Here is a 19,928-nt window from a genome sequence, read left to right on the forward strand (position 1 = left end):
AGCACTTGAGGTTAACACTGAGCAAAATTCTCAGGTTCACCTCAATGTGTTAGCGACAATGCTACATCCTGAAATTAAACTATGAGATGGAGAGTACTTATCGACACAGTTAGTTTGACATCACTGCGTCATCATGGCTAAAAACAAATGCTAAATTCTCAACTACATTCCATTGACTTAGCACTTGGGCTACATTATCCATTTATAAGTCCATTGAGTTAAGTTCTCAATTTAACCAGTGATATAGCTCTATGCTAGGTCTGGCTCGCTCAGTTTAGCTCCATGACGGAGAGCCAGGGGTTAATGGTAACAAAACAAACGTAAACTTAATATTAAATATTTTTCTCAGATCGAGTGTCTGGGGACATGTAAAGAAAAGTCATGACCCCCATGCTTTTAGGGAAAGAGGGTCCTTTTTGTAAATGTATCAAACTGTGAGTTTGACCAATTCCAGTCTCTTTCCTTATGGGGTCCAGGGTTCTCACCAGGTGAATTTGTATGTAGAAGGAACTGAGAAGCTCAGTTCTGGTGACTTTTTAAAAAGAACATTCTACACCAAAATGAATGGAAATAAAATGATGCTGACAAACCCTCTCAAATATAATTTCTTCCTCCAGAAATGAGCCAAGTAACATATTGGTAATAATTATGTTTAAATATAGCCTATACATGGTCTATATTGTCAGATGTGCCATCAGCAATAAGCATTATCACCTGTAGCCCAAATGATGCAGCATAGTGGCTAAAAATACATAGGCTGAAGTATGGGGTTTGTCCATCTGCATTTACGCCATTGGACATAGCATCCTGATTGTTATTGTTATTTATTATTAATAAAGTTGAGTTTTTTATTACAAAGTAAGTACTTACCATTTTAATACACCATTGCCCCTTTAAGAGCTATGTTGTGCAGCTGTACCATGCTTGAAACGTTGGTTGTAAAAATGATGGCACGAGCGCAATTGTAGGAGAAGAGAAATAATCGTGGAAGCAATGGAAAGCTGGGATCCCCGTCTTTTTTTAACAAAGGCCAAAACTGCTTTCAAAAGTGTTCGTCCCGCGATTGCATTAAGAATTGTTGTACTGCTCGTCAGAATACATGTTTCCCTCACTATGGATTTTGCAACTTTTTTTTCGTTATGGCGGATCTACACTGATCTCAAAAATGACCTCTCCAGAATCCATATGAATCCAATCCGTTGCAGTGACAGAGAACTAGAACCTCTGCCGGAAAGTGCTTAGGCTACATTTGGAGCGTAATAACAACAGTTAGCCTACATTCACTATAAATATGTCCAGGGTCTGAGCAACTCAAAGCTTCTGCTACATTATCATGTTAGGTGTAAAGACTATACTTAGCAACTTACTCAGTTAACACTGGAGAAAAAAACTCATGACAAATAGTGCCAAAATAGCATGAGATAAACCTCAGGCCCTGGTCTGTAAGACCTCTTCCTGGAACTGACCATTACGATTCAGTTTCAACAGCACCCAGGGCAGACAGCTGGCTGAAAGCAGGGATTTGGGATATTGTTCACTGAGCAGTTTTAACACGGGAATGTAAGAATATGCAATTGCCTCTTTGGAATACAACCCTGACAACATTTCAAGCTTCTGGCTGTCCATATGAAGCACAGTGGCAATAAACCATTCATTTTTAAGGGACATGTGGATTAATATGGTTTAAATATCTGATGGTGATAAAGGTAAGAGCTCTATACACACACAAGGACAACAGTTAAAAATGATGTTTGGCTAAATCTGACACATTTACAGAAATGTTTATAAATGTGTATGTCCTTGTCATATAAAGCAAATAGGGGTGGTTTCAAAGACACAGGTTAAGCCTAGTCTTAGACTAAAAAGCTATTTCAATGGAGATTCTCCATAGAGGGGGATCAGGTGGAATGGAGCTTGAACCAACAACCCTGTGCCATAAAGGTCCAGATCTTTTAGCACAGGATATTGTATGCTTTCATACACTGTACAGTACAGCGCCATACATTGTCAATCACAACAAGCTGTTTCTGCTTAGACAATGACCAAACAAAGGAACCTTTTGGGATAAATCAGTATAATTGAGAGAAACAACCAATGGAATGCAGTCATACATGAAAAGGGTGAAATGTAGGACAAATAGTTGCAACATTCCCGTCTAGGTTTCTGTCTACACTAATGAACGAATCTGACCCTGCCTTTTCCCCCATGCAAAACAAGCGTGAGACAAAGGAAGCCTTGTGTCGTCATCCCCTTCGTCATAACCTTTGACAAATGCCATCTTGTTACGATAATCATATTTGAACGGTCCCGTATGGTTAAAATTATCCAATCAATTCATCACGCCTGCCATGGCTGTCCCGTCTCGGCCCTAAATGACTGTTTTACCAGACAAATGGCACAGGGAAAACGAGAGGATAGACTAGGAGAGATGGGATGGTCATTGGTGAAATAGGGAACGACGAATAATGATGAGAAATATGTATCTAAAGCCAAGAAACAGCTTCTGCTTTGAAAATATGAAATGGCCGCCTTACTTCACACAAGTTGTTCTTGATGTTTGTAAAGGCATGGTTACCTTGTCCTGTCTTTGGCTTTCAAGTGGGGAAAGTGAATGATATGACAGGAAAAGAACCATAACACAATGACCAAAAGGGTCAAAGGTGAGGAACCAAATGTATCGTATGCAGAGCATGAGATTAGCTATCTACTTTTCAGATGCACTACATATACAAAAGTATGTGAACAAATTAGTGGATTCGGCTATTTCAGCCACACCCGTTGCTGACAGGTGTATATAATCGAGCACACAGCCATGCAATCTTACTGTATAGGAGTGGCCTTACTGAAGAGCTCAGTGACTTTCAACGTGGCACCGTCATAGGATGCCACCTTTCCAACAAGTCAGTTCATCATATTTCTGCCCTACTAGAGCCTGTCCGGTCAACTGTAAGTGCGGTTATTGGGAAGTGGAAACGTCTCGGCGCAAAAACGGCTCCGCTGGGAAGTGGTAGGCCACACAAGCTCACAGAACGGGATCGCTGAGTGCTGAAGCGAGTAGCGCATAAAAATAGTCTGTCCTCGGTTGCAACGCTCACTACCGAGTTGCAGATTGCCTCTGGAAGCAACGTCAGCACAATAATTGTTCATCTGGAGCTTCATGAAATGGTTTTCCATGGCTGAGCAGCTGCACACAAGCCTAAGATCACCATGAGCAATGTCAAGCATCGGCTGGAGTGGTGTAAAGCACTACGCCATTGGACTGTGGAGCAGTAAAAACGCATTCTCTGGAGTGATGAATCACACATCACTATCTGGCAGTCTGACGGATGAAAATGGGTTCGGTGGATGCAAGGAGAACGCTACCTGCCCGAATGGATAGTGCCAACTGTAAAGTTTGGTGGAGGAGGAATAATGATCTGAGGCTGTTTTTCATGGTTCACGCTAGGCCCCTTAGCTCCGGTGAAAGGAAATCTTAACGCTACAGCATACAATTACATTCTAGACGATTCTGTGCTTCCAACTTTGTGGCAACAATTTGGGAATGCCCTTTTCCGTTTCAACATGACAATGCACCCGTGCACAAAGCAATGTCCATACAGAAATGGTTAGTTGAGGTCAGTGTGGAAGAGATTGATTAGCCTGCACAGAGCCCTGACCTCAACCCCATAAAACACCTTTGGGATGAATTGGAAGACCGATTGTGAGAAAGACCTAATTTCTCCAACATCTGTGCCCGACGTCACTAATTCTCTTTTGTGGCTGAATGGAAGCAAGTTCCCGCAGCAATGTTCCAACATCTAGTGGAAAGCCTTCCCAGAAGAGTGGAGGCTGTTATAGCAGCAATGGTGGACCAACTCCATATTAATGCCCATGATTTTGACAAGCAGGTGTCCACATACTTCTGGACATCTAATGTAGTTTCTCACATGAGCAAAATAAACCTTTGCCACAACAACAACATCAAAGAATTTGTCTGAGCGACTTAATCTTGTCATATGACTGTTTAATTTTCCAGTAATCTTCAATTTTCTAGTTCAAAACCATAGGTGGTCATCATGCGTTTATCAATTGAATTAGGAAACAACTTAACTTCAATTGTGTTGCCATGAATGACCCTTCTTTGATAATGTATTCCAACCCTCACTCTTGGCCCTCATATCTGTAAATTGAATTAATTCAACCCTCACTTTGGCCCTCATATCTGTAAATTGCATCTACAGTATCTACTCTAATATGAGGCGAGTTGTCTCCTGCTACTGTTTGGTTTCACTTTAGACATATTTTTTTATCTCATGACTTCTCTCTCATCATTTGAGTGAAAAAGACTAAGAAAACCTTTTACATTGCTTCTAACAAATGTAGCCTTATGGTCTGGGTCTTGAAGTAAAATCATTTTTGTACAGTTCCCTCTTGTGATTTCGCTCCAAAGCTATATATATATATACATAGAGAGTTGCACACCCTCTCTCTATATACATATAAACTCCCAGTAATTTATTAGTTAAAACACCAATTTTTCAGCATCACTGTGCATTCTCCATGACCTCTACACTAAATAATTTTCTCTAGGTGCACGCCAGCTCATGCTTTATATTTGCTCCAAAGCCAACACACTAACTGGCCTGCATCAGGGGATGGAAAACGTAAGGTTCTTAGCTTGGCTATAGCCACAACCACCGTGCCAAGCGTCCACTGAGATTACCACCCGAATACCAGCCTCTAAAAATGAGTGTCAAGGCAAACAAACTTATGCCCTTTGTCAATCTCCCTCCCACTGTGCAATCTATTGCTCTTGGCTTCTAAACAAGGACACGATTCAGAGTAGACCTGGTAGAATGCCTGATTTAAAAGGGGAATTCGTTTGAAAATGGATTTAGTTCGAGACTGAGGTTGAACCCCTGCCATCACGAACAAAAACTTCAGCCCGGTAGTGGTGGAAATGTTGTAGTGGCAAACTTGACCGTTCCAGATGTGTGTATATTTAACTCCCACATTAAAGTGAGGATGGGGGCTTGAGGTAGGGCTTTTAAAAACACATCTAAAATCAGATTACAATCCTAACTTTCACCATTAGGTGCATAAAAAATATATGTAACCCTTTATCAGCTGTTAAGGGCAACTTCTACTTACCCCTATGCGCAGCACAAAATCTGGCGGGAAAATCGGACCCGACAGAGAAAGTGAAAAACAATGAATACAGCTGTTCTCAGGCTAGAGGCTCAATAGTGTCACTGTTGTATCACAGTGGATGACCACTAGCAACTTATTGGAGCTTTTCAACATACAATAAAATGTATACAAAAAGTTACATCATTCAGATTTAATTTAGAAAATGTTATATACTTTTTCTTTCAGTGAAAATGTGGAGAAGGTTGTGTAGATGTGTAGAATTGTTTTTAAATGTAATCCCTTTGTAGATTTAATTGTAAGGCAGCAAAATGTGACAACTGTGCAATGGGTGTGTAGGCATAATATTTACATTTAACATTTTAGTCATCTAGCAGGTGCTCTTATTCAGAGCGACTTACAGTTAGTGCATTCATCTTCAGATAGCTAGGTGAGTCAACCACATATCACAGTCAAATATACAGGATACGAACATTCCATTTCCGGCTAAACAATGAATATACACTCATCTGCCAGTTCATTATGTACATGACCAAGTTCATGAAAATGGATCGCTCCTACAGACACGTGGCCGTGGCTTGCTATATAAAGCAAGCAGATAGGTGACTTTCAGTGACTGTTAGATGTAACGTTAAAACGGGCAAAACGAGTGACACAAACGACTTTGATTGTGGTACGATCGTCGGTGCCAGGCACAGCGGATCCAGTATCTTGGAAAACGGCCGCCCTCCTGTGCTTTTCACTGTCTAGTGTTTTGCCGAGAATGGTGCGACAAACCAATAACATCCGGTCAGCGGCTTAAAACAGCTCATTGATGAGAAAAAAAGAAGAAGAAGAAAGAAGAATGGCAATAATCTTGCAAGGTAACAGGTGGGTCACAAACAGATGGGCTATTGCAGACAGGCGACCACACCGGGCTCCACTCCTACCAGCTAAAAACAAGAAGAAGCAGCTCCAGTCGACATGGGATCAACAACACTGGACAACTGAGTGGATAAACATGGCCTATTATTACTGTCCGAGATGTTGACAGCCTCAGCCCAAAAAACGACACATGTACTGAGTATTAGACTGTAACAGGACATTATGTTGAATGGCTGGAAAAATCAAACTGAAATGAAAGATATTTTAAACACCCCTCTCTCCCTACAGAGAAGATGACTTCCTGGTGCCTGGAGTCCAAGTGTTAGATGAGCTCTGTGTTGACGTTGAAGCTTTAGGGAAAAATGTTCAATCGTTTTATGGGTTTACTTTGGGTGTTGCTTTTTACTTTTTTACTTTATAGTGAAGTCTTCCAAAAATACTGTATGTTTATCTTGGGCATTTCATGTGAGGGACAAACATGAGCATGTGTGAGGACCCTGTGATTGTATATGATTATGAAGTCAAAGATCTAATGAACAGTGTGTAAGTATGAACTGTATTTGCGTGACATGATACATGTCCTTGCATATAGACGGATGAGAAAAATCGACCTATAGTTGAAGTTAGTTATTTACAACTGTATGTTGGTTTTACAGTATAGACTGCATAGGCGAGCCCCAGGTACCTTCTGATGACCCGTGGAGACTTCTGATGAGTATTTGGAACCAGAGGACAACCGCTCAGATGATATCTCCGATATGTTACGTTCCCCCAGTTTTTGTGTGGTACGTGTCACAGTGTGAGTTTCTCTTTCTGTCCAAAGTGGACAACAGTTTCCATACAAATATAATTTGAGGCAGTGTCTTCATAAGTATTGTGGTAGTCTTTGTCAACACAGAACTGGCAGTGCACTTCAGAATCCACCATGCATAGAGACTCTTCCTGTCATTGGGCTGGATGATTCCGTGGGGCTCAAATGGGGCTCAGGATGATTCTCACGAGGAGAATCATCCTGAAAACAGATGATACAAGACTCCTTGAAGTGTCACCACCAACAATGGCTGAGCTGCTACAACTTCGAGGGGACATCGCCACGCAACAGGGGATGCAGTTGGCACACCTTTGAGCAGGGAAGGACCTGAGCCTTCCCTAATGTCAGACTTGGTGGCTCCCGAGAAGTGTGAAAACCTACACAGTATTGCTACTACAGAGGACATGCTGCCACTCAGTTTATTATCCATCCTGACTGCGCTAGTCACTTGTACCACTACCTACGTGTTCTCTGGAGATTTAATTTGACCTTTATTTAACTAGGCAAGTCAGTTAATAACAAATTCTTATCTTCGATGACGGCCTAGGAACAGTGGGTTAACTGCCTTGTTCAGGGGCGTAACACCAGATTTTTACCTTGTCGGCTCGGGAATTCGATCATGCAACCTTTCGGTTACTAGTCTAACGCTCTAACCACTAAGCTACCTGCCGCTTCTCTGGAGTGACAAATCACGCTTCACCATTTGGCAGTCTGATGGGTTTGATAGATGCCAGGAGAACGCTACCTGCCCCAATGCATAGTGCCAAATGTAAATTTTGGTGGAGGACTGGACCCCCCGAGAAGACTCAACACCTCTAGAAAAAAACAGTCTGGTGTGTCTGTGGCATTACAATTTGTGTACTTGTCCCGCTGAAAAACAAAACTCTATCCCAGCGTTAAGTATTTAGAAGACTGAGGCAGGTTTTCCTCTAACATTTTACCTTGGCTTTTCTCCTTTCATATTTATTTTTAATCCTTTTAAACTCCCCGGTCCCTGCCGGTGACAAGCACAGCCATAACATAATGCTGCCACCACATTACATTACAATACAGAGGGTTTCACTCTGTGATGTGTTGGATCTGACATTTTTATTGAAAGCAGCCCAAAAAATGTATATTTGTCATGTTGTCTTGCTAATTAAGGGCCTAGTTGCAAACATAATGGATGATTTGAACTAGATTTTTTCAACGCAGGCTTCCTTCTTTTCACTTTGTTATACGGGACAGTAATGTTGTGTGAATTACATGTTGTGAAACCTCTGTATTTTCAAGTATTGTTGTGTCGGCATCAGTTAAATGTGTGTAATTTACTGTAGAGGAAGCTCTTATCCAGAGCAACGACGGTTTAGTGCCTTGCTCAAGGGCACATCGACAGATTTTTCACCTAGTCGGCTTGGGGATTCAAACCAGCAACCTTTCACTAATTGGCCCAACACCAATGACAAAGACACACCAGAATGGCATTCCAAGAGGACAGTGTTCCTGAAAGGTACAGTCTCAGTCCTGACATAAAATCCACTTAAAAATCAGAGACCAGGTTTGAATATTGCTGTGCTTCAATGATTCCTAACCGAATTTACTGAGCTTGAGCAATTGTGACAAAAACAATGTTGCCCCAAGAGTAGGTAGAATTTTATTCAAAATTATTTTCATCTGTTATTGCACCCAAATATGCTTCCACTAGGTATTAACTCTGGAGTGTGAAGACTTAGGCAATCAAAACATCTTATTTTTTAAAACATTTATGAATTTAGAACGTTGTTTATACTTTTCTTTCACATCGAAAATGTGGTTGCGTAGATCTGTCGGGGAAATAATTACATTTAATCCCTTTTTAGTTTCAATTTTAAGGCAGCAAAATGTGATAACTGTGCCAAGGGGTGTGAAGACTAGACACTGTATAGCATTTTGCAACAAAACATAAAACCATTAGTGATACATTTCAAACAGATATGTCTGTCATTGAACACGCCATCAAAATGTGATAACTGTGCCAAGGGGTGTGAAGACTAGACACTGTATAGCTATGTCTGTCATTCCACACGCCATGAAAAGATGGCGAAGAAACACACCAATCTCTTTCATACATTCATTAAACAATAAAAGCTCATTTATCAACATTTCTAAACATATTTAGCATTTCGGAATGAAACTCTTCAAAAGTCTGAAAAATTGTTGCATTTCCATGGTCATTTCTGACAGGACATAAATATTTTCAAAAGCTAATGACAGACATTCATTTCGACTTCAAATTCAAACCCTGGTCATCTTGGAACCTTTTAAGAGAAAATATGAATCCATCTCTCCACTGTTAACTTTGGGCAAAAATCTATTAAAGTGACCATCCCACATATTTTTTGATAAATGTTTTAGGATACATGTCAAATATTTAAATTTGGCCAAATTATGTGTTTACATATATTTTTTATATACAGTCGTGGACAAAATTTTTGAGAATGACACAAATATTAGTTTGTATGATGGCGGTTTGTATGATGGCAATTTGCATATACTCCAGAATGTTATGAAGAGTGATCAGACGAATTGCAAATAATTACAAAGTCCCTCTTTGCCATGCAAATGAACTGAATCCCCAAAAAACATTTCCACTGCATATCAGCCCTCCCACAAAAGGACCAGCTGACATCATGTCAGTGATTCTCTCAATAACACAGGTGTGAGTGTTGACGAGGACAAGGCTGGAGATCACTCTGTCATGCTGATTGAGTTTAAATAACAGACTGGAAGCTTCAAAAGGAGAGTGGTGCTTGGAATTATTGTTCTTCCTCTGTCAACCAGAGTGGTCTCCTGAGGATAGCCAATCAGCCGTGTCGATGATTCCAGAGTGGTGATGAAAGCCGTGTAAACAATGATTTGAAGAGAATAACCGGATGGTCCTACTTATATTTGCTTTCTTAGAAACAGTACTTAGAACAGCTACTTAACTGTAACATTGATCGTTAAGAGGCTACTTTGTCTTCTTCAACCTTGTGTTGCGTTTCTGGGTCGTGACTAATCATTGATCTCAGCTCATGATCATCCTAGTCTGTTATGTTAATGCTTTATACCCTCGGGTAAAAAGGGGAGTTTGTGTCTTGCTGACACGCTCACCGGGTTCCCTGGGGTATCACAATTTACTATGATCTCGTTAGAGAACTAAAATCACAATCTTATCGTCACAAAAACATTTACCTTATCCTGGATATTTTCTACACAACGTAAAGTATGTAAACATGATTTACACAAGCCCTTCAAGTTACAATGTTTTTGTTATAAAGTCTTCATTTAACTTTTAATGACATCACAAAATACACATTAATCTTCCACATTCCATCTCTCATCATTACCAACATTCAGAGGATTAAATATATTGTCCCGGTCTAAAGTTTGATGTTGAAGTTCTTGTGCGGTAACCATTTCATAAGGCACACAGATATTCCGATCACCCCAACTAGGCCCCAAAGAGAATAATCTGCTGCCTATGGTTTACGATCCACTCTGCGGGAGAGGGCTCTGTAGAGCTGATCCAATGTAACCTGATCCTTTGGGTCAAAACCTTTTGACAGGTCCACAAACAAAGCAGCACATTTGTGACCAACGGTCTTAAATAGCAAAATTTGAAATGGTGTTTTTTTACATTTGATAAAAGTAGAGACTCAGAGCTAGAACATTTAGTATCACACACTACAGTTGAGGAACAATTGGGAAAGTAATTCTGCATTGAAAGTTGATAAACTCTTAACCTTACTTTTGAAAAAATGGCCCTTGAATATTTTTGGTACCTACTGGAGAGCTCTTCTTTGTCTTCACTGACTCGACTTTACCAGCTACGTCTATCGACAGTTGTCGCAGTGACTTCATGAATATTCGAATGAAATAGTTACTTGCAAAGTGGAATATTTTGTTTAGACATGTAGCTAGCTAGCTAAACAATGAACCATAATCCCAACTCATAACGTTACTACCCTGCATGAATCTGCAGGTAGCTAACCAACCAGGTTCAATGTTAGCTAGCTATCATTAGGCTATAACTAGCAATCCAAATGGCTCTGAGATATGAATAATATTACTACACAGATCATACACGTAATGTTAGCTAGATAGCTATCCGGTACACTTTAACTTGAAATGAAAACAACTTTCTGACAAAATTAGAAACATGTAATATCTGAAAATGTAGCTAGCTAGACTATCTTACCTGTATACATGGATGGACACTTCTCCCTCTCTGTCACAGTCATGGTTGCCCTTAGTTTGAAGATGGAATCCGGAGACAGGCATTTTATACAACAGTCTTCTGTGTGTTCTCTTTTTGACTCCGTCTGCATATTTGCAATCAATCGGCAGAATTTTCTCCATCTCCTTAGCTATCATACTCTAATTCCACTGATTTCAAAACTCGGTTCTCCGGAAAGTGGATAGCAACACTTATGCAGTTCTACTAGGTGATATCTTTTTTTTTAAAGCCACGTTAGAAAGAATTACCTACACATATGGACCGCCTTATCTTACAGACAGAAGTGTGCTACATTTGCAGACCAATCTGAACTCATCTCTCGGCATGTCCAGCCCACTCACCTCAGCCAATCATGGCTAGAGGGAAGGATGCTAACTTTTTTCTGTGGCTAAACCAACTAGGCTTCTAATTTAACAATTGTATTCCTATTTACAGATGGCATACAAATTTGCTATTAAGGCACATGAAAGTTCACATGTTCCAGAAGGCATTTCTGCCCCAAAGCGCATTTTGATTAAAAAAACAAGTTTACTTCTTTTTTTTTGTAAGTAGCCTAAAATAAATTTATTTGAAAATCCATTTCTTTAATTATTCAGCAAGTTACCCCTATCAGCATCCAGCCCAATATTATTGTGAATTGGCTTAGAAGTTATTTCAAAGAGATGTCAGCTGAAATAGAATGTTGATTAAATGTAGAATGATGCATTTTGTTCCGTTATGAGGCCAATGTCTGAATTAATTTGTTGTGGAAGTGAGGAGGAAGTAGAGCCCTTCAGGGATTTGAGAGTTTCCCAGAATCTAGCAGGGTTCCCATTACAATCCGAAATTGTGGTTACATAATAATCAGATGTAACTTTTCTGATGTCTTACACAATAATTCCTCAGTTGCTTAAAAGCTTGCCAATATGGTCTTCCGAGTGGTGCAGCGGTCTAAGGCACTGCATCACAGTGCGATAGGCATCACTACAGACCCGGGTTTGATCCCAGGCTGTGACGCATCCGGCCGCGACTTGGAGACCCATGAGGCGGCGCACAATTGGCCCAGCGTCGTCTGGGTTAGAGAAGGGTTTGGCCGGCTGGGATGTCCTTGTCCCATCGTGCTCTAGTGACTCCTTGTGGCGGGCCGGGCACATGCAAGCTGACCTCGGTCGCCAGTTGTAAAGTTTTTCCTCTGAGACATTGGTGCGGCTGGCTTCCAGGTTAAGTGAGCAGTGTGGCTTGGCAGGGTCGTGTTTCGGAGGACGCACGGCTCTCGACCTTTGCATCTCCTGAGTCCGTCCGGGAGTTGCAGCGATGGGACAAGACTAACTACCAATTGGATATCACAAAATGACTTCTGATCATTCCGGAGTGTACCAGGCATTCGATCTCCCTTTAACCCGTAATGTGGTTAAAAATGCTCAAAGCTAAATCAGATTCAGGGATAGCTGTAATACAATCAAGGTCACTAAAATGAAGATTGTGTAAAAAAGCCTGTTCACAAGTTTTTAAAGTTCCTCTTGATGAAACAAGGTGATGAAACAAGGTTAGTAATGCATTTTCACATCTTGTCACACCCTGATCTGTTTCACCTGTCTTTGTGATTGTCTCCACCCACCTCCAGGTGTCACCTGTTTTCCTAATTAGTCCCTGGGTACTTATTCCTGTGTTCCCGGCTTGTCTATTGCCAGTTCGTCTTGTTTGTCACGTCAAGCAGCGTGTTTTACTCCGTTCTCCTGCTTTTGCCTTCTCTCTGTTTTGCTAGTCCTCCCAGTTGTGACCCTCGCCTGTCTGGACTCTGAACCCGTCTGCCTGACCATTTCTGCCTGCCCTGACCTCGAGCCTGCCTGCAACTCTGAACCTCCTGGACTCTGACCTGGTTTTGATCTTTTGCCTGTCCACGACCATTCTCTTGCCTACCCCTTGGATAATAATTAATATCAGAGACTCAAACCATCTGGCTCCCGTGTCTGCATCTGGGTCTCGCCTTGTGCCCTTATCCATCTCTGACACAGACAACTGGGTAATAGTCACTAATATCCAGTGGGGAAACCCCACTAGTGACATATTTATCTGGAGTATTTGTTCCGTTAACTTTGAAAGATCTTAATGGTTGGGCCGTGTAGGCTTCGTCACCAGCTGGTTTAGGTTTAGATCATTACAAGTCTTAGATTGTCTGACAACTCCATTTCCCAATCAGAATTTAGGTCACCCATGATAATAACATCTGATTTAGTAAAAGAAGACAACAAAGCACTCCTCGAAGCATCCCTCAAGTGTACAAAGGTTAGCCATGGGGAGACGGTAGACCCCTATAACAGTTATGGATACATTTTACTCCAGACAAAGGCTTAAAGATATTAGCTCCAATTTCAGTAAAGAGAGAGAAATAATTTTTCATAATTTAAAATAATCTACAATACTGACAACGTATCAGCTCCTAGAAAGATATTACTTTTATTATTATTATAATAATAATTTATTATTATTTATATTATATTATGGCTTCAAATATTGATGCGGCTTACCCAATAACAATAATACACTAAATCACAGATTTGCACATCAAGAAAAATATTTATATAAATTATAGTGGCCTATTATTAGTGAAATAGAACTCAATCGACTGAACATGAAATGGATTTCAATATGATTGAACTTATATATGATCTATAGCCTTTACTGGATTTATATTTTGATGCAGTCATCTATGTCTTTATTTTAAGAATATTTTTAGGCCTATCCTTCACTTGTGTAACATTTGCAATGACATTGGCAACTTTGTATTCATAATCAACTTGGTTGTGAAGTTATCGGCGGTCACAGAGAGCTGGATACACATCTTGACTATGTTTAGCGGAGATCTTCTGAATGTAAAGTGAAGGGCAAAAACTCATCTAACGACGACGTACGTCGCTGTTCTACAAGGTGGTCTGAAGCAGTCGGTAAAGAACGAGAATGTTCAAGTGCAACTTCAGCAATAATGATTTTGGGAACCAGGTCAGAGATTTAATGATGGACCTACAAAAGGTTATTAGCCTTAAGATGCTATTGGGAAACCAGGCCATGTGCGTGATCTTCCGTGAACTTTTGATCCAGAATTCAGACACACAAATTGTTATATCCCAGCAATGGTAAGGCCTACAGACTTGTGCTTCTGAGAGTCTGTTGTATCATTAGAGCTTTAGTTCAAATTTTTATTAATACATTTAACCCCCCTAACATGTAACCCCCCTAACAATGGGAGTATAATCGTAAATCTGCAGGATGGTGATTTATCTTGACAGACATACTGGGAATAGATAATGACTAGGTAACGGCTAACAAAATGGATGCCAGCATTCTAATCTGTAGTTTTGTGTCCTGAATATCTTTTTGTTTGTGTAGAAGGTTAAGTGGGTGGTGTATTGAAGTGAATGATGTGAGTGTGTGGTAAAGGTCCCCATCCATGAACAGGCAGTCTGAAAGAGTGCCCGTTCAAAATGAATAAAGTGGTTGATGTCACAGTACTGGAGCGATTCACTGTACTAAGACTTGACAGTAATGTGTGGCCTAATGGATGCATGAATAACAACTCTAGTCCTAGTAAAGTGTGTACTGTATGTGTGACTTTTCTTCCTGGTTTTCTTCATAAACTGACCTCTTCATTCATCACTAGTGTTTGTGTGAGAAAAGTCGTTGTATAGGAGTGGGGGACTGAAACGAAAACAGACTTCGGATAATTTCTCAGCACTTTCTGCTTCTCAACTGATCATGTGAAACAAGAAGAGGTACTGTATATCTCTACATCTGGACATGGCCATTTTCAAATCTCATAACAAAAATGACATTGAAGTTCCTCATTGGTTTTCATCTTGACTGTTTTAGAGCCATGTCACAGTGAGATGAAATATGGACCATAGAGGTAATCCATTCATTCTGATAAACCAAATAACTATTTATTTTCTGAAATGGTCCCATGAGACATTGAAGTTCCTCATTGGTTTTCATCTTGACTGTTTTAGAGCCATGTCACAGTGAGATGAAATATGGACTACTTTAGGTGCTGGGAATATACTATATGAAGTTATTTCAGAACAAGAAACTTGAAACTTATGAACCATTCTGCTCTAGTTTACTTGAAATATTGTCTGACTGATTTGTAAATGTTGACACAATATAAGCTACAAAAGTAAATGTGTGTATCAATCCATGGCAAATCTATGTATCTTCGATGAACTAAACAATGGGGCTTGCATTCTCTTGAATTCTTACTCTCACCATAAGGGGAGACAGCATGGCAAAGTGTGTTAATCCTTACTTTACAAGGCTTCGTAAAACACTCACATAGATTTCACACACTCGGAAGAAGGCATAGCAGCGTTGTTAATGCATACTTTTGTGGTTTTAACGGTCTCTGTGATCAAGATAATGAGGTACTTTGATTTGCACAAAGTGAGGAGTATCATTCTAATATAAATAACTCACATAAATGTTCCTCTGCTGGTAGCGAAGGTACAGGTTGTGCATGATGGCCCCGTCATGAAGGTCTTCCAGGCTGGCCATATCCTCCACTCCCCCTGAGCTGCTGGGGTGCATGGGCTGCACTTTCTGTCTGGTGAGGGCATTCTGCTTGTAGGTGTACACCTGGGTCAAAACACAGAGGGTCGGTTGTAGGTTGTGAGTGGACAGTTCACTAAACATTCTCCTTTACAACAATGATCTGGAATAGTCGTTCATAATTGACTTCATGTCATATTTAGTCCTTGTTTTACCAGGTGAGTTGACTGAGAATACATTCACATTTACAGCAATGACCTGGGGAAAGTTACAAAACATAGTAAAAATACATAGTTAACATACAAAGTAAGCAAGCAAAACCACACAGAAAAAGATCAAGCATAGAATCATAAGAAACAAACACATTCTTCCCTAAAAAGGTCCTCACACAGCCATCTGACCTGCCTCAGAGGCACTAATTCATCCAATTTCAGCAAACTCTGTACACCATTCCACGAGCAAGGTAGAAAATAGCTAAAGGCTAACCTAACTCTATCGAGATGGAAGGGATCTCCAGAGTTAGCCATCCCTTAGACCGCGTCTGACAGCTTGTATTTCCGTAGGTTAACAGAGAAGCTAGGTATGGAGGTAGGTTATGTAACACGGCTTTATAAAAAACTAGTGTGCAATGCATCGATATACGAGATTTCAAAGAGGGACAGCCTACTTTCTGATACAGAGTGCAGTGATGTGTGCTGAAACTATCACCCGCAATAAAGCACAATGCACTACGATAACTGCATCCAGTGGCTTCAATACAGTGGCATCTGCATTCATATTGACAATATCACCATTGTCTAAGACCGGAATAAATGTTGACTGAATTATTTGTTTTCTGCCATTTAAAGAAATGCATGACCTATTCCCATAAAATCCCATTTTAATTATTAACTTCTTAATTAACTCATCAACATGATTTTTGAAGGAAAGCCTATTATCAATCCAGATGCCTAGAAATGTATAAGTGGGGACACAATCAATGAGGGCACCATCCAATGTTACGTATGCATAAATCATCAATATGTTCACGTGATTTGGAAAATAGCATATACTTGGTTTTACATGCATTAGGAGAATATTCAATCAACGTCACACCAAACATACAGTGCAAATTATTGCCATATTCTGCGAATACAAGATATTAACGCTCCAATGTTTTATTGGAACGTTGTAAGTACATTCCGGGGACCAAAGATGTTTAAAACATAGAATATTCTGTCTGGTCCCCTGGAGGTTTTTGTCTAGTTCCCGACTTGTTCCGGGGATGTCCATAAAGACGTTTTTAGGACGTTGCCTGGTAGCCCTAAAGAAACATTCTCCCCCCCAAAATATGTGCCTCATTACACATCACCCCTTGTTACTGTTGCTATGCCCATCAAAGCCCTGATCCATTCACAGCTCTTTTGTCTGTTGACAAGGTTAGGGAAACGGACACACACACACACACACACACACACACACACACACACACACACACACACACACACACACACACACACACACACACACACACACACACACACACACACACACACACACACACACACACACACACACACACACACACACACACACACACACACACACGGTCTATCAATATAAAGAATTTTCAACTTACAAATGTGACCCACATGATTACATTTTGCATGTGCATTTAAACAGTAGTTATAATTCAACATGTCCTCACCCAGGATTTGAACTCACAACCTCTTGGTTCACAGCATTACAATCTTTCTTTTACACCACCAAGTCTGGGTAAAATACTGATTTCACCTGTATTGCTACACTTTGCACTTCAAAGTAAATCTCAGCTCTATTAAAATTACACTCAGGAAAAACAACTGTATTTATCTGTGTATTTTTTCTTCTTCTTTATTAAACATTTTATTCATTCAGGTCAGCCCAATTGAGACCAGAGTCTCATTTACAATGGTGACCTGAGTACAAACATTTTCACAATCAAGAAAAATGTACATTCCAAATAAAACAAGAATAATCTATACACTACCATTCAAAAGTTTGGGGTCACTTAGAAATGTCCTTATTTTTTAAAGAACAGCACAGTTTTTGTCCATTAAAATAACATAAAATTGATCAGAAATAAAGTGTAGACATTGTTAATGTTGTAAATCACTATTGTAGCTGGAAACAACTGATTTTTTAATGGAATATCTACATATGCGTACAGAGAACCATTACCAGCAACCATCACTCCTGTGTTCCAATGGTATGTTGTGTTAGCTAATCCAAGTGTATAATTTTAAAAGGCTAATTGATCATTAGAAAACCCTTTTGCAATTATGTTACACAGCTGAAAAATGTTATCCTGGTATAAAGAAGTAATAAAACTGGCCTCGAGACTAGTTGAGTATCTGGAGCATCAGCATTTGTCGGTTCAATTACAGGCTCAAAATGGCCAGAAATAAAGGACATTCTTCTGAAACTCGTCAGTCTATTCTTGTTCTGAGAAATGAAGGCTATTCCATGCGAGAAATTGCAAAGAAACTGAAGCTCTCGCTGTGCACTACTCCCTTCACAGAACAGTGCAAACTGTCTCTGGTGCACAACTGAGCAAGATGACAAGTATATTAGCTTCATTAAATAGTACCCGTAAAACACCTGTGTCAACGTCAACAGTGAAGAGGTGACTCTGGGATGCTGGCCTTCTAGGCAGAGTGACAAAGAAAAAGCCATCTTACAGACTGTCCAATAAAAATGTAATATTAAGATGGGCAAAAGAACACAAAAGGAACTCTGCCTAGAAGGCCAGGATCCCGGAGTCGCCTCTACACTGTTGACATTGAGAATGGTGTTTTGCAGGTACAGAAGTACCAGTCAAAAGTTTGTACACACCTTCTCATTCAATAGTTTTTTCTATGTTGTAGTATAATAGTGAAGACATCAAAATTATGAATTAACACATATGGATGTAACTGAAAAAAGTGTTAAACAAATCAAAATATATTTTACATTTGAGATTCTTCAAAGTAGCCACCCTTGGCCTTTAACACAGCTTTGTACACTCTTGGCATTCTCTCAACCAGCTTCATGAGGTAGTCACCTGGAATGAATTTCAGAGGTGTCGCTTCTTAAAAGTTAAATCGTGGAATTTCTTTCCTTCTTAATGCGTTTGAGCCAATCAGTTGTGCTGTGACAGGGTAGGTATACAGAAGATAGCCGTATGTGCTAAAAGATCAAGTCCATATTATGGCAAGAACAGCTCAAATAAGAAATTAGAAATTCCTTTAAGACAAGAAATTACAGTTCATCATTACTTTAAGACATGAAGGTCAGTCAATCCAGAAAATTTCAAGGACTTTGAAAGTTTCCTCCAGTGCAGTCGTAAAATCCATCAAGCGCTATAATGAAACTGTCTCTCATGAGGACCGCCACAGGAAAGGAAGACCCAGAGTTACCTCTGCTGCAGAGGATAAAGTTCATTAGTTACCAGCCTCAGAAATGGGCAATTAACTGCACCTCAGATTGCAGCCCAAATAAATGCTTCACAGAGTTCAGGTAACAGACACATCTCAACATCACCTGTTCCGAGGAGACTGTGTGAATCAGGCTGCGTGAAGCATGGAGGAGGAGGTGTGATGGTGCTTTTCTGGTGACACTGCAAGTCATTTATTTAGAATTCAAGGCACACTTAACCAGCATGGATACCACAGCATTCTGCAGCGAGACGCCATCTAATTTAGTTTGCACTTAGTGGGACTTACATTTGTTTCTTAAAAGGACAATGACCCAAAAAACACCTCGCACTTTGCATTTTTTAAACAATAAATATTTGACAATCCAAATGGGAGAACCATCCAATTAATGAAAATGTAGTCCATTTGAAATATTTGTATTATTATTATTTATTATGTATTTAATCTTGCCCGCATTAAGTACACATTTTAAACCAACTAGTGCTTTCTGTAAGTCAATGCAAAAAGGTCCGATTGCAGCTCTAACATAGCCTGGTCAACAGCTCGGGAAATGGCATAACAGTGTCATCTGTATACATATTCATATTACAAGTTTTAACAGATAGACCAATATTACTTATATAAATAGAAAAGAGGACAGGTCCCAATACCGTCCCCTGCGGTACACCTTTGCAATATCCAGGAAACTACACTTAACACCATCAGAAATCACATATTGTGTCCTGTCTGTTAGATCATTCTCAAACCACATGCAAGAATCCTGTTCCTGGCCTATTTCAGTCAACCTTTGAATGAGAATGTGATGGTCAACAGCAGAATGATTAGTATGATCTTAGAAATTTAACACAGCATAGCAGCTGAAACGGCGCTATGTCCAGATCTAAAACCAGATTGGTACACATCAGGGGCGGACTGAAACAATCATTCAGGCTCCATC

At 40.0% G+C, this 19,928-nt stretch overlaps 1 protein-coding gene across 1 annotated transcript in view; it reads right to left on the reverse strand.

The window, feature by feature from the left end:
- Positions 1-19,928, reverse strand: part of myo10 (myosin X) — a 230,997-nt gene that overhangs the window by 118,803 nt on the left and 92,266 nt on the right. Inside the window, exon 3 of the mRNA XM_046321903.1 lies at positions 15,486-15,644. Within this exon, the coding sequence (XP_046177859.1) occupies positions 15,486-15,644 (159 nt within the window). The remainder of the gene's footprint in view (positions 1-15,485; positions 15,645-19,928) is intronic.

The sequence above is a fragment of the Oncorhynchus gorbuscha genome, linkage group LG22 (genome assembly GCF_021184085.1).
Source record: "Oncorhynchus gorbuscha isolate QuinsamMale2020 ecotype Even-year linkage group LG22, OgorEven_v1.0, whole genome shotgun sequence".
In the NCBI taxonomy this organism is placed as follows: Eukaryota; Metazoa; Chordata; class Actinopteri; order Salmoniformes; family Salmonidae; genus Oncorhynchus; species Oncorhynchus gorbuscha.